Here is a 20,253-nt window from a genome sequence, read left to right as displayed (position 1 = left end):
ACGTAAGATAACGGAGTTGGATAGAAAAGTTAACGGCAATGGCAAATAAGGAAGAAAAAATTAAGTGAATGGCACAGAGGGATGTTTGACTTTTTGCATGGCATAGAAGGAACTAGGTAAATTTTAGTGGCATACAGGAAATTCTCTATCTAAGTAAGGTCATAACATCATACAATATGAAAGGGGTGGAATATACACTTATCGAAGGGTCTATATGTTAAGAGTATACCCATCATCTTCTACATCAGAACTCGAGTGTTAAAACCATCCAAACAACTCATCTAAATTTTGCCCTTAATTTTAAATGATCATCTAAAAAAGATTCATCCTTCATATATAGTTATACTCAGATTATCATATCACATCCAACTATATTTTTAATATATATCAAGTGTACATTTCTTATTAAGCATATACTACTCAAGAAATAGCATTGTGTTTTTATTTGGAGTAAGTAGAGAGAAACTTCAAATTTTTAACCATATGGATGATGGACAAAAATAAAGAATGTGCTACAGGAACGGCTAGGTCATTTTTTTTTACTATTTGTCCCCTATTCTGTAGTTGAAGCATGAGATAGATAAGATGCTAGACGTGCTTCTTCTCGTATGCGTGTGACGGTAACAATGAGCTTCATTTCTCCGTGAGGATCACTCATTGTGCAAAGAATAATACTAGAACATTCTTCCTTAATTATATGGAACTATGAGTTTTCATCATAATTTTTTGCTTCTTCTTATACTTATAAGCCAAATTTTGAATTTTCAACCTTAAATTTAGAGTTGATTTTAAGCATTTTTATCGTAGTTTATTTTTGTAGTGTTTATTTTTAGATCGCTAAGAACACGTATGATAAAAGTGTTATTTACAAGTCATTTTTCATTTGCAAATATGTTGTTTTGCTTTTTTCTATTGATAAAAAAGTCAAATATCATCCCTGATATCTGTGTATGGCATTAGGTTTATTAATGAGCTAGTTGGAGATATTCTCTTGATACTAAGCTATGAAGTGAAGAGTCCATGAACAAAGCGAAGAAGCTAGAGTGGAAGAAGGAACGACTAGAAACTAGCAACTTTGTTTCAATATCCTTGACTAGTGGACTAGATTAACTTTGCTGAAATGATGAATCCCAAACAGTTTGAAAATTCAAGAGTGTCCTGCGTGCACCAGTGGGGTATAACCCATAACAGTTTAAATCAACTTTAAAGTTTAGTGTTTCTAGCTAGCTATTTAGTGCACAAGGATAAGGATAAGAGAACTAGATATCTAACTGTGTACAGTTTACATATAAGCATTCCCCGTCTCTTGTGCCTATCTAGCATTTATGTGTTGACATGGTTAAGATTGTTGAGTCAACATGGTGGTTGTCTACTTGGTTTTAGTAACAACAACATTTCAACTAGGGTTTTAATAGTGTTGCTACTAACATACTTTCATCTCTTATGATCTATATGAGCTCAATCTACTCAAAAGATTTTTCTTGTGTTTTGAGGCTGGTAAATTCATGGTAGGCATATGCAACATTCAACTTCTCCGTGACATGCCTCTTCAGTTGGAACCTTGGGCAAGACCTTCGCATCCTCTATTGTCTTTCTTCAAGAGTTCACTCTCCATGTGCTCCTTTAGAAACCCCTTCTCATCCATGAACCCCTTCTGGTGAAGCGCATCAACTAGTTTGTCGGTAACGACACGAGTCAGTCTTGGTATCCTCACTGCCAAGAACTATGTGCTCACGGACTTACAAGTTTCAACATTGGATCTCTTGGACGCCAACGCAATTCTCATTGAGTTTGCCCATGTTCAACGCAACCTCCTGCCCTCTCTACTTGTCCTTGGGCATGTGCATGAACGTGTCACTCGAGTACTTGGCTACAATGTCCTCCATCATGTCAAACACAACTTCCACGGTCGTAATGGCGACACTACTGAACCTAACCTTCCCTACCAGCGTAGAGAGGAAGTACTCTCTTAATGATGTGTCCATTCCACGAGCGGGAGACCGACAAGTGAGGGATGCTTCTCCTTGACCCATCAATCAATGATGGACTTGACGATGGCGAGTTTCCTTCCTTCTTTGTTGTCTTGGGACTAGCACTTTGTGTGGCTCAACACTGCTAGGACCATGTAGCCGTGGCAGAATCTCCTCGTGAGCGACACTCATTGAGGAGCCTCATGTAAATCGAGCACACTAGATGACATCGAAGAAGTAGGTGGTGTGATGGTGAAGTTGGGTGTTGCAACCAATGCGACGTGTCATGGGGTGGGCAAAAGGCCTTATTGTAGTTCCTCCGCTCTATTGCCGCGTCAAAGTGGATAATTGCCGTTTTCCATGACTGTACCGAGGCTAGCTGCTTAGGGATAAGAGGAGCATGGACGGTGGCACCACACAAATCACAACATGTTTTCTTCGTTTTGTGTTTTAGTTTTTCTATATTTTCATGAGTCCGGTTAGAAAATACTTTTGATTCTTTCATATGTTTTAAAATCATGTAGGAATTCAATAAGCATGATATTTTATGGTAAAGTTTTTTTTCTATCCCCGCATTTTGATAATCTTGTGTTTCAAATGGACTCTAAACTTTTTTTTAAATCTTAATGAACTCTAAACTTATTTTTTTCCGAACAAGTTTTATAAAGCTAAAGTAGTCCAAATAACTAAATAAGCGTTTCCCAAACCGAAAGAAACTGGTTCGGACTCTCCGGATGGTATCAACCACACAAACGGCTCGGTTTTGAGCTAAGCTGAAAACAAAATCCAAAACTGAGTTTTTTTTTTGAACTTTTGATAAAATATGTTCGAGTCCCATAGGTATTTACGGTTCATCAACGGTTCCTGTGAAATCCGAAGATATTAACCGAGATTATTCCGGTGATAATGTTCAAATACAAAGGCTAAATCTCAAGTATTCCGGCTGCAGTGTTGCCGTCCAAGAGTAGAACTGTGAAATCGAATCCTAACGGAAGCCGTGCTGTATACCTCGACGCGTATTAGTATTACCGAACTAATCCCGATTTCCCCATAGTCCTGGCTCTTAATAAAAGCGGAGAGAGAGAGAGAGGGATAGCGAAACCTAAATTTCCCGGAAAAGAAAGAAAAAGAAAAAAAAGAAAAGCAAAGAAAATCCCATCTGCCGCCGCCGCAGCCGCAGCCGCCGACTGGGCAGCGAGATCGCCGGCCGCCCGCGATGTCGAATCCGGCCGCCTACTACGCCGCGGTGGCGCGGAAGCAGTACTTCTGCTACCAATGCAACCGCACCGTCCTCCTGGCGGCCTCCGCCGCTGCCGCCGGCGCGCTGTCCTGCCCGGAGTGCCGGGGGGACTTCCTCGAGGAGGTCAACGTCCCCGCGCCGGCCATCATCCCCTTCCCCTTCGCGCTGCCCCCGATGGGCGGCGCCGCGTCCCCGACCCCCCCGTCCTCGTCGTCCTCCAACGCCGCGTCCCCCTCTGACGACCTCTCCGCCTTCCTCAGCAGCGTGCTCAGCTTCCGGGACGAGCCCGACCGCGCGCCCGGGGCCACCTCCGCCGCCGGCACGGCGACCCCCGAGGACGAGCCCGACGGATTCGACGCGGTCACGTTCGTCCAGAACTACCTCCAGAGCCTCGTGGAGGGCGGCGCCAACATCCAGGTCCTCCTCGACGACGCCAGCTTCAGCCTCGCCCCAGGCGGCATCGGCCGTGTCGGCGGTGCCAGCTTTGGGGACTACTTCGTCGGCCCGGGTCTGGAGCAGCTCATCGAGCAGCTTGCCGAGAACGATCCAAATCGTTACGGCACGCCGCCGGCCGCCAAGTCGGCCCTCTCCACGCTCCCTGATGTTATCGTGACCGATGCTATGGTCGCTGCGACCGACGGCGCCGAATGCGCCGTCTGCAAGGAGGATTTCTCACCTGGGGAGGGGGCAAAGCAGATGCCTTGCAAGCACATTTACCACTCCAATTGCATCATGCCATGGCTGGAGCTCCACAATTCATGCCCTATATGCCGCTTTGAGCTGCCTACCGATGACCCTGATTATGAGGACCGCAGGACCTCAAACCCACAGCCAGCTGTTGGCATGGCTGCTGGAGCTGCATCTGGGAGTTCTGCTGTTGCTGAGGAACGAGGGGAGGAGAGTGGGGATAGTGCGAGGTCGGTTGAACAGCGGTTTATGTCACTGCCATGGCCTTTTAATAGATTCGGGTCACAAACTTCACAGCAGGATGGGAACAATGGGGGTGATGGTGCCAGCTCGCATGCCAGTGGCTCAAAGGATGGAGGTGCACCCGGCGGCAAAAACTGAGCATAAATGTGTGGTCGATTAGAGGTATCAAGTTATTTGTAATTTATGCAACTTAGTTAGTAGACTGTATCCTGCTCTGAACTAGTCATTATTTCCTTCCAATCTCAAATTTTATTAATATCTGCTTGGACCATAGAAACTAGCTATTTGTTTTCTTAACCTGAAGGTAAGGAAACATCCAAAATTACTGAAACTGTGGTAAAATGCAATGGGATCTGGCTATCCTAAAAGCAGCATACAGATGCAGTAGTAGCAGCCTGATTGTTCACTACCGATTATAGGCATATCTCTGATCTAGCTATCTTCAATCATTGTATAGTAGCAATGACAAGCCTTTTCAGATTTATGTGAAGTTTGTGTTAAGCAAGTCATATTCAACACTAGACGGTTTCAACTATTATTAAAAGGATGTACTGGGATTGTGTTTGTGATGACGATGCCAGCACAACTTGTGGAGTACATTAGTTTGATTGAAACACTCCACAACATTTTTCCCAATAAAAATTAGGAATGCAATGTGAAAAGATGCATCACCTGCATACCTGATTCCACCAGTTGCTTGGAAGCTAACAATGTGGTAGTTATCCAAGCAAGTATCCTGTCATTGTGCATAGCTAACAGAACAAGTTCTTAAAATTTTGGCTGATCTTTTATTTGCATCCTCAAATTACATTACCATGAACTGATCCTTCATTTTAACCACTGAACAGAGAGTTATTTACATATACATCTGACTTCAGTGGCGACGGCGGGGGGGGGGGGGGGGGGGGTGTTGGGGATGTCCTCCTGGCACCCCTCATCACTGCTAGCGACCCCCACCTTCCCCTTCATCCATGTGGTTAGCTCTAATAAAAGTAGCAAACAACAACGAAAATGCATATAAGTTCTTATTCAATAAATAAAATCCAGCCTTTCTTCAAATGTGCTTAGTGGTTGCATAGTGTAGGTCGTCTTGGGATCGATTTCTGCCAAACTCTATTACAATCTTCTTCGTTTGTCTTCTTTTTTCCCTTTTAACTCTATTGGATCATATTTTAAATTTCTCTTTAACTCCATTGAGTTGTTAATTTAATACCATATCAGATGTTACACTTCTCCATTATATCTTCAACTTTATGATATATTAGATGTTGCATATCTTTCTAATAAAACAACTATTAAACCGAAAGGCCCTTTTCAAGTACTCCCTCTGGTCAAAAATATTTGTCGTTTAGGACAAGATTTGGTCAAACTTCTAATTTTTGACAAACAATTTTGTGTTAAAATAATAAATTTATAAAATCTAATAACTTTATGATATTACGATGGTACTTATCGAGAAGAATCTATATGAAGCATTTAAGAAATTATCGATGATCAGAATTTTAGAAATTTGACCAAATTTTGTCCTAAACGACAAATATTTTTGATTGGATGGAGTAGCATATTAGATGTCACATGTTTTTTTTTTGTTGATAAAATGACTTTTAAACTAAAATCATCTCTTGTTAACTCTTTGGTTTAGTCTGATTTATGCTTTCCCGTGTTCTTTAATCTGAGTGCAAGGTCATTTTAAGTTAAAACTTAGTGTTAAGCTTTTGCTAGTTTCGTTGGCCAAATTTTACCCAAGGAATTATGGTTCATGATTTTTAACCCTGATAATTATGTTATGCATGCTGTGGCTGTTAGTATTGCTAAAACTAGAAAACCCCAGGTGCCAAAGTCCATAGCCAGTCGAGAGACCTGTGCAGAGCAGTTACTTAATTATCCATCTATGAGCACCCACCTTGCATTTTTATAGCTTTGATGTACTTACTCATCTGAGCAACATGCTTGTATAGCTAAAGTACAGTACATCCTTTCCTAGTATTAAGCATCCTTTGGATTAACTTAAATCCTATTTCCATGTAAACCCTTGCACTCTTGGTTTCATTTCTGTTATGTTTGCAGCCATAAATCTTATTTTTGCTTAGGTCCCGTTCAGAACAGAACAGGGCCGAATATCTGATAGCCAGTTAATTAATTCAATATTATATATTGTGAAGTTGACAATAAATTAGAAAAGTAATCAAAACAATGCTGATGAAGAAAGTTTGGAGAAATATTACTTTTGGAAACATGGCACGAAAAATCCAGCTGATAATCCACCCCCTATAAGCTAAAAAGAATGACACCTAAGAAGTATAAGATAGTAGGATAGTAAATAGATTGATGTGCCTTCCATTTTCAAGAAAGTGTGAATGTTCAGATGAGTTTTCCAAGGTTGATTTATTGTTCTGTTGTGTCTGATCCGTTGTCTGGCTCTTCACAATTGCTCTTGTTTTGTCCCTTAGATTAAAGGAATAAATGGTGCTTTAATTGTTGAAAAACACATACAATATTTTGTCTCATCTCTCCTGCTTTTTCAAGTTCCAGTAATAAATGGCAACTTCTAAACTTCAATCCGCACACAGTTCTATGGAATCGTATGATCATACAACCTTAGGGAGCGGATGATGGCTGATTCTGAACCAAATTGCATGCAATTTTTTTCTTGTTTAATTCTTGATATGCACCTGATGGTTGGTTCTAAACCAAAGTCAATGCAGCTTGGTGAGACTAGCCAGACATTCACTTTGTTCAACTATCTTGTTCCCCCATCCTTTCTGCATGCTGTACTAATTAATTTGCCATTTTCCTGTAAATTATCTGATGATATAGCTTTTAGCCACATTAGGACCTTACTCCATTTTGATAATTCCTGTCGTTTTGGATATTCTAAATCTATGTTTAACTGTAATTTTTAATTAAAATGTATACAATGCGTAAATAAATGTTTACTTTTATTAAAATACATTTTAAGACTCATCTATGCATGTCGTCCTAGTGTTTTCAAACTAAATAATTTAAAAGTTATTAATAGTCAAGTTTCAAAAGTTTGACCATACTCTTGTCAAAAACAACATGAATTATGGAACTAGAGGGAGTATGCCTTTGCAAATTCAGATTTTAAGTCTTGTATACTTCACAAATTTGGGGGTGTTTAGTTTCTCAAACCATGTTGATCATGAGACAAAGAACTGCCTGTAGAGTTTTGCAGCAATGCTACATCTGGTTTTCTCCAATAGACTAGTCTAGGAATAAACAAACAAGTTAAAAGACCAAAGGTTCTGCTTATATACTTATAAGCGTAAGTAGAACAAAGGTTTGATTTATGTTACCTCCAGTTCCTTTCTATTTTTGTCCAAACTACCTCCTGCTAGGGATGGGCATGGGTGGGCCTACGTATAATCCCTGGAGGTCTTAAAAATAAAACTTTGTTCATTTATTTAAACTAGGGCCACAGATTATCTGCGGCCGACCTATGCCCATCCCTATTTCCTGCAGCTCACAATTTGCTATACTACTGCTTTGATGGTGTGTACCAGCCACTAACACTACTAATTTTTCTGCAGGTTATCCTCTTGGATCTGGCGTTCAAAGGTCTACCATATTTATCTGTTACTGCAACTTATACTACAGACATCAAAAGACCAAAGAAATTTACAGTCTTTTTATCCCGATGGAACAATTGTTCATTCTAGTTCTCGCTGCCCACTAGGTCATGTACACGAGGCATGAAAACTGCCGAGGCAGGAAACATGCGTTGCGAGTTTGAGACTTCTATGTGCAGATTTTTTTAATTAAATTCATCAAAGTACCAAACTCGGAGCATTCCTACGCCTGCCGTATGTATATCTCAATGTACGCTTGTCTTCAGGAGCCATCTCATTTGCTGTTCTGGATGCGTGTGCACGTTTGTGCCTAGGCACTGTTCCTGCTGAGGTGTACACTGTGCTTCAGGTAATTCACTTTGTGGATTTGTGGTGGATTTAGGGGTTGTTTGTTTCCTTGGAACTTTTTTTAGTCCCGTCATATTAAATGTTTAGACAATAATTAGATGCATTAAATATAGACTATTAATAAAACTCACCTCATATTCTGTATTATTTCACGAGACGAATCTATTGAGCCTAATTAGTCGATGATTAGCGAATGTGATGCTACAGTAAATATTTGCTAATCATGGTTTAATTAGGCTTAAAAAATTTGTCTAATGAAATAACCTTTATTTATGTAATTAGTTTTGTTATCAGTCTAATATTTAATACTTCTAATTAACGTCTAAATATCCGATGTGATAAGGGGAAAAAAATCCCTGATCCAAACAACCCCTTACCTCCGGGTGCCCTTGGAAGTTGTGTTATAGGTAGGTTTTAGTGTGATCTTTCTCTCTTGGGGGCAATTCAATTGGTTCTTGTGAAATACTATAAAATCCCAAGGCTTTTGAGACAAAAGGTCGAGCTGACCTTTGGGCAAAAGTTGATAACTGGTTTTTTTTTTATATAGTAGGAATTTTACAGGATTTTCACATGAACTAGTTCAATTTCTATAGAAAAGCGCTCAACATTTCTTCATTTCCAAATGAGGCCTCGGACTGTTTTAGGCACAAATATTCCCTGATTACTACGATCCCAGCCAAATTTCCACGAAACTCAAGTCTCCAATCTACCGGACGTGTGACATTGGGGAGACAATAACCCTGCAAATTTCCACGAATTCGTCCTCTCCAATCTACTGGATGTGTGACAACGGGGAGAGATAATAACCCTGTAGGTTGAACATACATGCAACAATATTGATAGGGCTCTGATAATTGGTGTATCAGTGTGAGAATTGCTCGGATTCTGGGCTTGTACACAAAGCTCATCCAACTTGTGATAACTCCAAAATTTGGGCAGGAAAAAAACTGCCCTTTGATACACCATTTACATCTAACACATGCAGTGTCAACCTACAGACATCCACTCCAGAAAACGTTTTACATAGCTTGGTGGCAGAAAGAACCCAAAAGCATCATGCGATTGACTTCTCCCGTCTTCTGGGTTAGAAGGAGCACATGTGCCAGTGATTTTTTCCTGGCCTTCATCTGCGGCCGGTGAGTATGGTGTGAATTGAACTACCAGCAGCTGTCTTCTTCTTCGGCTGAAACCCCCACCATCACAGGGTTCAAAATATGCACATGACAAATGGGGAATGCGGATTCGGGGTAACGTGTAATAAGGTGGTACCTTGGCATTGTTGAAGAGGTCCTCTGCAATGGCCTCCATCTGTCTCCTCTTCTTCTCCTCTCGCATGAAGTCGGTTACTGTTCCCCGGTTATAATCAGATTCTCTGCAGAAGGGAGCAGAACTCGGTGAGTTCTCAGTGCCAAGCTACTGATAAAAGCTTTGAGTTTCATTGGTAGGATATCTGTTCTTTACCTGTATGGTTCTCGCGAATATGGGATCAGGTCCCTGAAGCTATTTCCGGACACCGTTCCCCTCTAAAAAGTTGAAGGCCCATAGTTAAATTTGCTGCCATTCCGTTGTTTGTGCCTAAAGAATATTACAGGAGAAAAGCATGTAGAATACCTTTCTAAAGCGTTTGAAGTTAACTCCACCAGTTTCTATTGACTCGACATGAGCTGATTGAAGGATGCTTTTCACAACCAGATCATGGCTATATATAACATGACAAGTCTCATCTCTGCTGTCCAAAGTTTCATCCTTTGGCACCTTGGTTATAACACAAACATCCTTATCTTCAACTTTGACCCCATGCATTGTTGTTTTATCTATGATCTTGGCATCCTCCCCCATAGGTTTTGCAATCACATCTTTCTCCAGGTCATTGTGAAGATCAATGCTGGCATTTGTTTCCATCAAATTTACAGCATCCTCTTCAGATATTACAGTGACTTCCTTTTTATCATCAGAAATATGCTCAACGTGATGTTGAGACTTGCTAGCAGTAATAATAGCATCAGAAGTTGCACTATCAATTTCAACATCAGAGTCCATCACAATAGTCTCATCCGTGGAATTTGAGGATGCAACAATGTCTATCAGAAACATAATTAAAGGAACATCAATTAATATACTTGATGTTACACATGCATTGTCATAAAGCAAAGGCGCCAAAGAAACTCTTAAGGTAAACAAGACTTAAATCTGGCAGCAAATATACCATGATACTTAGTACTTACAGGCTGGTGGCTCAATAGAAGCTGCTTCCAAGCGGCCAGACAAAATAGCAGCAAAGAGCTTTACATCAGTGATCTTGGACAATGGAAATAGCGGGCGCATCTTACTGAATTCCAAAGGAGATTTTGCAGGGACAAGAAGAATTTCTTTATCATTTTCAACAGCTTCAGAGTCCTGTCAATTTCGTGCTTAAGTATTGAATCCAACCACCTATACCTCCCATAAAAGAAGTGAGAAGCTACTGCTAACAAGATAAAACTGTCATGCCAAAGGTAGCATTGAGTAACTAGGGTAAACTCTATCAGCACAGCCTATTAGGTAGAGCTGACTGAACATCTTCCCAGCATTCTAGAGGACACATTCACAACATAAATTTCAGTAGAACTTGCCTGGCTGTTTGCACAAAACTCATCTGTGCGGAGATACTTTGCTCCAGTATATTCCAGCAAAGCATGTAGTTTGTCTCCAAATTTATACTGCACTCAAACAGAATTAGTTAAAACGCCTAATTGTGTTACTTCATTTTACTCTATAAACATGCACCACCTTTTCTGATGGCCCCAAGATAAAAGTATATCCTGCTAGGCAGTTCTCGATGAGCTTGATCTCCACCATCTTTATCTCCATCCCATCAAGGGTCAACTTTGGAATATATCTGGATCAAGTTCCACTAATACTTTACCATCTGTGTTATGGAGCAACCAATACTTGGTGCAAAAATCTACAGAAATGGCAAAATCAGGTTTGATGGGTTGCTCACAACTTACTGTGTACAAGAAGGCATTTCAGTGTGTATGTTCCGTTCAGCCATCACCTAAAACAGATCAAAATAATCAGAACTCAAATTGAATTACAACATGAGCTAGGTGTTTGATGCCATATCAACATCAAGAATTAAATCATAGTAGCTTTGTGGACCAATTGTCTGGCAACTGTTATACTCTAACCTAATCACACAATACATGCATTCAGAAGATCTACCACTGGCTTAAAGGTGTATTGGAGCTAAAAGGCACTACTGCAACAAGGAAAAAAAAAGTACCTTAAACCAGTCTCCCAAGACGATATGCTTTTTTGCCAACACTGCATCTAGGAGTTCAGGTGTCAATGAGCATGAGTCATCAACGAGAACATGTGTACATTCATCACTCCACTTCCGAGTAGCATATGCACCTTTGGAAGAAAAAGGAAACATCATTAAGGTGAAAGAGGTCATCAGATTATCAGAACTCAGTACTCAGTAAAAACACTTTTAAGTCAAAAAACTATATTTCAGAATGGACCAATAACACTAACCAATGTTAAAATAGAAGCACATATTACACTAACCAATAGATGTTATTACTGCCTGCAAAGATGGACTAATCCTTCCTGACTTTCTTCCATGAAAAAAGACTACTATGGGAACAAATGACAACCTGCCAAACATACAAACAGAAATACACACCACTTATGAATATAACTTTTCAACCAAAGGATCACAAAGGTACATATGAATTAAACAGAAATGCCAGTTAAAATATAATGACATGTATTGACAAATGATAAGCATCTATTATACATAGCAGTATGTTTGATAATAAAAATGTGCAATTAGCATATGGATGTCGCATTTTCTTATATACTGACCTGAAGGTTGCGTTACCAGTTCCAAAAGTCACAGTCTCCCCATCAGCAAGCATTGCATCTTCATCTTTATGAAGCCGACTGCCCTGTGTTCCCTGTACCTTGTTGACAAATGTACCATACTTTGAGCGGTCAATCACACGGACATAGGAAGGGCTAGCTGGTGCACCAGAATGTGGATCCCAAGCAACCATCTTTTCAACTGCAATCTCCGCATGGACTCGCGATATCGATGTGTCCGTTTGAACAATGACATCGCAGTCTTCAGCATAAATCAACATACTCAGTCAATAACTTCACAAGACAATCACGAAGCCACAAACTTGCTAGTGAAGCATTTGCTATTGCATTGTCAAACTGCCAATCACAGGATACGGACGCATCAAGTAACTACCAAATTAACTGAAACAAAGTTCTTGTTATCTTGCTGATTCAGGAACCAGTAAACATACTAATAGACTTTTCCTGGTACAGGTTTCAGACAAGTGAGGAACAATAACACTAAATAAAACCATATGAATCAACCTGTCTCTCTCAATCCTGACATCATACAGAACTACACCCACTACCACATTAACTCTGATGATTCACACAACGAAGCGAATCCACACCCAATCGCTGAACAGTAAACAGCACCAAGAAACACAAGCGAGGGGAGGGGAGGGGATGGGAGCAAAGAGATGACCTTTGCGGCCGACCTTGTACGTCCCGGCGGCGAAGATGTAGCACTTCTGCGCCCCTGCAAACAAAAAAAAAAAATTGAACCAACCAACGACGCAAAAAAAACCTACGAGAGACAACGGCGGAGGAGTCGGGGGACGCACCGCGCACCGTGTCGACGGGGGTCAGCGCCCACACCATCTCCTCACTACTCTTCCCCTTCTCTCCCGATGCCTCCCTCCCCCGCTCTCGCCTGGCTCTGCTCTCGCGGCCGCGCAGCTCGCCGGAGCGAAAGCGCCGGCGACAGCGCGCCGACCGGAGTAGGGTGGAACGGCGGAAGAGGGGGGTAGGCGAGTCAAGTGGGCCCGTAAGCCCACTTTAACAATTAGGTTTTGGGCTCGGCCCATCACGAGACCACCCAAATCTGGACTTGCAGTGAGCTTTGGAGACTGATTTTTTTTCATCATTTTTTAAACCTTTTTAAGAAATAGTTTTATTACTAAATCTCCGAGGAAAATATTTCTAAATCTAATCCTTTTGGTCACGCTACCATCATTAGTGTGGCAAGACAACGCTGTCATGCAGTCTAATCGATGTTCCATGGTGTGGCAAGCCGTTTGGCCACGCTAATGTTAGTAACGTGACCAAAAAGTTCATGTGGTGAAAATATTTTTCTTGAATGTTTAGTAATAAAATTATTTCTTAAAAATATTTAAAAAATAAAAAAATTTCGCTTTGGAGTAGTGGTTCTTTTGCGGCTATAACTAGAGCAATTTTGAAATGTTTAGTTTGAACTTACGGAGACTTCGAAATTTCTAAGGGCTCATTTGGCACGAGGGATATTAAAAGCCTAGGAATAGAAAAAAAATTTAGAACTGAAATAACATATCAATTTGGATCCTTTGGATTTTTTAAACACGGGAAATTTTATACGGGGTGATTATTTGGGGGTTTGGTAGATAAAACGAAATGACATATTTATGAATAAAAACTTTATATACGTATTCTTAGTGATATACAAGTCAAGGTTGTACAATAAACTTCGACAAAAAACTCCAAACTAACACCAAATTTAAGGTTAAAGTTTAAATTTTGGCATATAAACATAAGCGAGGAGGCAGGGATCTTACTGTTCAATAAGAAAAAAGAGCAGAAGAATTTACATGGTGTTTGGATCCAGGGTTTTTTAAGGCCCTCGTCACATCGAATGTTTAGACGTTAATTAGAAGTATTAAATATAGACCGATAACAAAACTAATTGCATAAATAAAGACTATTTCATTAGACAATTTTTTAAGCTTAATTAAACCATGATTAGCAAATGTTTACTATAACATTACATTCGCTAATCATGAATTAATTAGACTCAATAGATTCGTCTCGCGAAATAGTCCAGAATATGAGATTTGACATTCGATGTGGTAGGGACTAAGAAAAGTCCTATAGTATCTAAACAGGATCTTAGAGAGAAAAATTTCAATAGGGTTGGACCACACTTATAAATCCTCCAAAACTCAATCAAGGCAATCAACGAGTTAGGTTGCTCTTCTTCTTTTTCCGCGAGGAACCATAGCTCTAAAGTTTACAGGGACGTGCCATGAATCCATCCGTACATGCGAATCACCCCATCGTTTGCCCTTCTCGTCTTCACCTCATGAGCTGCCCTAAAAAAATTAATCCTTAATTATAATGTTGATTATAATCTTTTAAAAATGCTTTGTAAGAACGTATGTTCCAAAATATTACCCTAAGAAGATATGTACAATTGTTCTTAAAAAATATATCGAAATACCATCTTTTTTATATAAAATTGTTAATACTTCAAAGATACCACGTACCTTATAATACCAAAATTTTACATTAAAGTAGTAAAAAAATCCATATACAAAGTGTTATACATACTCGATTTCTCGTAACTAATAAACCATTGCGGCTTATATGCTACTTTTTTTTAATCAAAAACATTGGCAAAGCACCACTTTTAATCTCGTTGCCAAAGGCAAACAATATACAACCAAAAGGCAAATCCATAAAGCCATCTCTTTTTTTTTTCCACAGCCAACAACGTGGCTACGTCATCGTCTCCAGTATTTTTCTTTCCATCTCTATTTTCTCAGTTTTTTTCTAATTTTTTTAATTATTTTTTGCTTCGTTTAATCGGAGAAGCCCAGCAAGCTGGCCTTGAAGGCGCGAATCCTCCTGAGGCACCTCTCCGCGCGCTCCATGGCCATCTCCGCCCTGTCCTTCCCCGCCGGCGCCGCCGCCGCGGTGGCCATCCGCCGCCGCTTCCCCTCCTCCTGCTCGCCGTGGCCGTTGCAGCCCCAGCTCCTCTTCCGGCTCGACGACTCTGCACAGGTCGCGTCGTCGCAAGAACGTTCTTTGGTGAGTGGGCGACCATGGCTGCTGCTCGTGCTCGGCCATGCACGGCGAACGTCAAGAAGGATGGTTTGTGTGTGTGTGTGTGTGTGTGTGTGTGTGTGTGTGGCGAGGCAGTGAAGCGACGACAGACCTTGGGTGGAGACGAGGTGAAGAACGGGCGCGGGCTGGGAGTATTGGGACGAGGTGGACGAGCAGGTGGTGGTGGCGGCGCCGTCCGGCGAGACGAGCGGCGCGGCGGCGTCCCAGGCGGGGTCGGCGATGAGGCGCTTGAGCTCGGCCTTGAGCGGGCCGAAGCGCCCCGGGTGCGACGCCTCCAGCTTCGCCAGCTCCTCCGCCGCCACCTCCGCCACCCACCCCAGCTCCCCCGCCGCCGCCGCCATCGCCGCCCACTCTTCCACCCCACGAGAAGCCGAGCTCTCAAAGGCAGCAGCTCTGGACCTGGCCGCGCTGCGGCTGCGTCGCCTGGGGGCGGTACAGCGCTCCGCTGTGCGCTGTTGGGAAGCGAGAGCGCGCACCGCTCGTCCGCTCCCTCGGTTCCCGCGGCTTTTGGGTTCTCGTGTCGTGTTGGGTCTTTTCGCGGCATTCGTGTTGCATTGCAACCGCACTAGTAGCGCAAGCGCGCGCGCACCACTGCACTGCGCCAAGCTCGGGAAATGGAACCGGGTGTTGACAAGTGAGACTGGATTTGCTGCTGTACCGAAGATTTGCTCATTTTTACTCCTTTGTCCTGCAAGGCGGCACCAGCAGCTGAGCTAGCTAAGGCCCGTTTAGCTCCCAAAAAATTTTCGCCCAAAAACATAACATTAAATCTTTGGATATCTAAATAGTATATTAAATATAGATAAATCAAAAAAATAATTACACAGTTATGTGAGAAATCATGAGACGAATCTTTTAAGCCTAATTAATACATGATTAGCCATAAGTGCTACAATAACCAACATGCGTTAATGACGGATTAATTAGGCTCAAAAGATTCATCCCGCGGTTTCCGTGCTAGCCGTGAAATTCGTTTTTTCATTCTTGTCCGAAAACCCCTTCCGACATCTGGTCAAAAGTCTGATGTGACACGCAAAAATTTTCATTTCACCAACTAAATACCCCCTAAGAGCAAGTATAATAGCAGGTTATAAGCTGGTTATATACTTATATGTGGGCTAAAAGAAGGCTATAAGAAATCTTATAGCCAACTTGTTAGTTATATTAGCAAGTTCAATAATATAGCCAACTACAATCTCCAATTCATCTATAGTCAATCTAATAGCCAACTCATATAATAGTTAGCTACAAAACATTAGTACATGGTTCCACATATCATACACACACCCTGTCTTGGAGTTCAGTGCAGCTGGCTATAAATTAGTAGCCCATCCTCTTCTCTCTTTTCTTTTATCTCTTTAAAATATGCTTATACCTAGCTTATAGCCTGCTATTGTACCTGCTCTAGATACTACATCCGTTCCATAATATCTTTATTTTTTATTTTTTTTCGTGTCCAACGTTTGATCATTCGTATTATTTAAAAAATTTGTACAAAAATTTTAAAAAATTATTCACGCATAAAACACTATTTATATTTTATCATCTAGTAACAATAAAAATATTAATCGTAAAAAAAATTTCAAATAAGACGAAGAGTCAAAACATTGTGTCAAAAAACTGAAAAATGAAGTTATTATGGGACGGAGGTAGTAGCAAATCCTAAAAACAAGTTCAATAGTATAGCCAAATACTAGCTCCAATTCATCTATAGCCAATTCATACAATAGTAGCCAATTCATACAATAGTCTTACATAGATTCATATAGATGCTAATGAATATATATATATAAATGATATGCATTCATCCAGCGATGAATTTAGTTAATGCTACAAAATATGAAACGGAGGTAATGTTAGACAATTGAACAATTTAAGGTGTAAATTTAAGGCCTCCTGGAACGGAAGGGCATCCAATCAAGCTTTGATGAAGCAGTTTAGAAGCTAATTAGAGCAGGTATAAAATAGCATTCTATAAGCCAGCTATAAGTATATTTTAAAGAGATAAGGGGTAGAGAGAAGAGATATAAGTATATTTTAAAGAAATAAGAGGGTAGAGAGAAGAGATGTGAGTACTAATTTATTGCCAGCTTCACATGGGTTCCAAGATAAAATATGTGTATAATATGTGGGACCATATATTTATGTTTTGTAGGTAACTACTGTATGAGTTGATTATTAAATTGTCTATATATAAATTGGAGTATAAATAAATTAGAGCTAAATTAGAGTATAAATAAATTAGAGCCAGTAGTTTCTATACTATTTAACTTGCTCTAAAGCCCACCAAGCACGATCTACTGACGACCACTCCATGTCCATCGTCTCGTCGATTAAATTAGTTAAATAGGCTAAATCAAGGTTTCCATTCACACATTGTTCTCCGACTGCTTACCTGGACAATATATACAAATAATAGATGTACATGAGATAAAAGTCATAAAACTCGTTGACAATATTAGATATGCCTTTTTTTTATCTCATTGCTTGCAAATATCGAAGTTTGTTCGTAGTCTCCGATGTATTTTACTGGTAGTATTATACTACCAGTAAAAATAGTATTTTTTATTTTGTTAATTACTTGATTAGCAGTATTTTGTGATTTTATTTTTTTGCAATAAAGATATTATCCCTTTAAATTTCTACTACACCTAAATTGTTGGTAATATAATTTAATCACAGATGTCCGATAAAATTATATCAACGATATAATTAAATTATACCATCAGTAAAACATATTGGTACCCTATACACACCAAATACCATGGTTAGGATAAACCCGTTGTCAATATTATTATTACTACCTCCTCCGGAAACGTCCTGAGTAATGAGTATAACAATGGATATTTTCGTTCATGTATGTAAGTTAAAATTTAAAATTTCGAGCTTTAATTTAGGGTAGAGTTTTTTTCATCGTTAAATATTTTATTTATAATTATTATTTATTTGTAAATATGTTGTTTCGATTTTTTTTATCCAAAAAAAACGACTCCCTGACAAAATGGGATAAGGGGCTATACGAGTAAATGTAATCGGTTTTGAAACTGACCGATCTGTTTATTGCGAAATGCAGGACAGAAGTGAAGAACAAGATATTTATCGTGATTCGGTTTGGTTTTGAACTAATTTTTATCCGGTGATAGCAGAGAGAAAATCCAGTACCGTGTGCCCGCGTGTCGTTCTTCTTCGCGGCCGCTGTTGCGCCCGCTCGCCATGGCTGGCGGCGGGTGCATGCGCGGCGCGAAGTCGCCTCGCGTCGACCCAACGCCGGCGCCGTCGACGCCCTCCCCACGCACGTCGTCCCGGCCAGCCACGGCGACCGCAGGTCCTCACCAAACAGATGCTCCATCCCGCCGGTGGTAGTGATTCTGCCGTACGTGTTTCCTTGTCCCCGTCGCCGCCATCTTCTTGCTTGGGACATGGATGGACCCGGTCGTGTCCGTCGACGGCGTCTCCACCACGGGGCTGGGTATGGACGACGCCGCTGCCAGCGGGAGGAACGCCTCCACCGCCGCCACCATGTCGCCGTCCTTCGACGTCTCCGTGCGGCTCAAGATGCGGCGGTTCCACCTCCTCCCGGAGCCGTACACGAACGGTAGCGCGTCCGTGTGGTGCGTCGGGGGCGCGGTCGCCGCGCGCGGCGAGCTCCAGGACGTCGTGCTGAGGGCGTTCTGGCCGTCCGTGGTGTCAGCGACGGTGCAGGCCCCGCTCACGGCCGTCGCCGGGGACGAGCACGACCAGCCCGCCGGCGAGCTGCAGCGCGGGGAGGTGCACCCCTGGTCGTGTCGGTGGCGTACCAGAGACCGAGAGAAGCCATAACGAGCAACGGGTTTCGCGCCCTGTGCGCCGCCACGACGTCTCCCGGCCATGGGAATTCAACGGCGGCGGCGTGCACCATCGTGAAGCAGTAACCAGACAAGTCCAATCACCGCAGAAAACGACGGTGCGCGCCCCGCCCACCGCCCTGCCCGGCGACGCGCGAGACCGCCTCGTCGGCGAGCGGCGAAGCGGGGAGGTGTGCCTCGACGCGTCGGTGTCGCTGGGACAGATCGACGACGGACCTTGTTCAGCCATGGGTTCCGCGCATGTGCGCCGGCGACTTCGCTTGGCCTGAGATAATTCAACGCCGGCGACGGCGTGGTGCACCGTCGAGCCCAACCGACTGGTTCTAGTTTAGCCATAGCGTCATGGAGATCTTTCTGCAATTTTAATTTTAGTTAGAGTAGATTTCACAAATTTATTGGGATTTGTTTTAAGAAACCCTGACATTCTCTCGTAAACTCATGTTTCAGTATGCTACCTCCGGGCTGATGTTATGGCTCAATATAAATTTAAATGGACGTTGATATTTGTGAGCCCACGTGGAACACATATTTATGAATAACTCTAGATATGAATACTTTGTAAACGAGGGCATATAAAATTATAAATTGAACTATACAGGTTATAGTACTGCCATTGCACAACAATGACAGAGAAGAACAGTGTTGCGACATTGGCAGAATCTCAACCATCCGTTGTAAGATAAATGACTCTATATCCCTATACTACGATGATTTGCTAGTATAAAATCATAAATTTATTATTATAGTAAAGTACATGGCCAATACTTAAACTTGTGACACGGTATCACTTAGGTCCATAAACTTAGAAAATACACGTTTAGGTCTATAAACTCATTTTAACGTCTAAAATTATGGACCTGGATAGTACATTAAAACGAGTTCATGGACCTGAATGGTACATTAAAACAAGTTCATGGATCTGGATGTACATTAAAACAAGTTCATGGATCTAAACGTGCATTTTCTAAGTTTATGGACCTAAGTGGTACTGCGCCACGAGTCTAAGGACCGGCCATGTACTCTACTCTTATTATTATTATTATTGCTACAATATCATACTATTTTTCTCATTATATGCGTATATGTGGTACTCTAACATTGCATAATTCCCCTCTACATGCATACATTGATACATACATACTGAAAATGTCTAGCCTATTCTTTTGTGGTGAAAGACTAGTTGCATATATATATGCATTGAAGATGTTTGGTCTATTCTTATGCAGTTAATGACTGAACAGCCGAGCAGTTTTGTCCTAGTTATTTAAGAGTTTAAACTGATAAATAACTACAATAAAATGAAAAATATATTGAAATAGTTTAACAAGAAGTCCATATATATTTTTTAAATGTATCTATGAAAAATGGCTCCATCATACTTCTTTCATGCATATATGTTTTCT

The 20,253-nt window shown here is 41.3% G+C and overlaps 3 protein-coding genes across 3 annotated transcripts; 1 reads left to right on the top strand and 2 right to left on the bottom strand.

Annotated features, from left to right (window-relative positions):
* The first annotated feature begins 3,038 nt into the window (after positions 1–3,038).
* LOC102703999 (E3 ubiquitin-protein ligase RING1-like) lies at positions 3,039–7,952 on the top strand. Its single transcript, XM_006661819.3, has 2 exons — positions 3,039–4,302; positions 7,692–7,952. The coding sequence occupies exon 1, from the start codon at positions 3,187–3,189 to the stop codon at positions 4,276–4,278; it is 1,092 nt and encodes a 363-aa protein (XP_006661882.1). The 5' UTR covers positions 3,039–3,186; the 3' UTR covers positions 4,279–4,302; positions 7,692–7,952.
* Positions 7,953–8,799: 847 nt separating this feature from the next.
* On the bottom strand, positions 8,800–12,917 carry LOC102699436 (nijmegen breakage syndrome 1 protein). Its single transcript, XM_006662398.3, has 13 exons — positions 12,752–12,917; positions 12,613–12,666; positions 11,931–12,189; positions 11,631–11,719; positions 11,344–11,474; positions 11,069–11,115; positions 10,848–10,956; positions 10,691–10,777; positions 10,304–10,475; positions 9,690–10,159; positions 9,540–9,601; positions 9,348–9,450; positions 8,800–9,261 (listed from the first exon to the last, which is right to left on the bottom strand). The coding sequence occupies exons 1-13, from the start codon at positions 12,786–12,788 to the stop codon at positions 9,202–9,204; spliced, it is 1,680 nt and encodes a 559-aa protein (XP_006662461.1). The 5' UTR covers positions 12,789–12,917; the 3' UTR covers positions 8,800–9,201.
* Positions 12,918–14,486: 1,569 nt separating this feature from the next.
* On the bottom strand, positions 14,487–18,354 carry LOC102723087. Its single transcript, XM_040528022.1, has 3 exons — positions 18,267–18,354; positions 15,097–15,693; positions 14,487–14,934 (listed from the first exon to the last, which is right to left on the bottom strand). The coding sequence occupies exons 1-3, from the start codon at positions 18,352–18,354 to the stop codon at positions 14,741–14,743; spliced, it is 879 nt and encodes a 292-aa protein (XP_040383956.1). The 3' UTR covers positions 14,487–14,740.
* Between the last annotated feature and the right edge of the window lie 1,899 nt (positions 18,355–20,253).

The sequence above is a fragment of the Oryza brachyantha genome, chromosome 10, assembly GCF_000231095.2.
Source record: "Oryza brachyantha chromosome 10, ObraRS2, whole genome shotgun sequence".
NCBI lineage: Eukaryota > Viridiplantae > Streptophyta > Magnoliopsida > Poales > Poaceae > Oryza > Oryza brachyantha.
The sequence above is the reverse complement of the archived record's forward strand: the minus strand, read 5'-3'. Positions and strand labels throughout refer to the sequence as shown.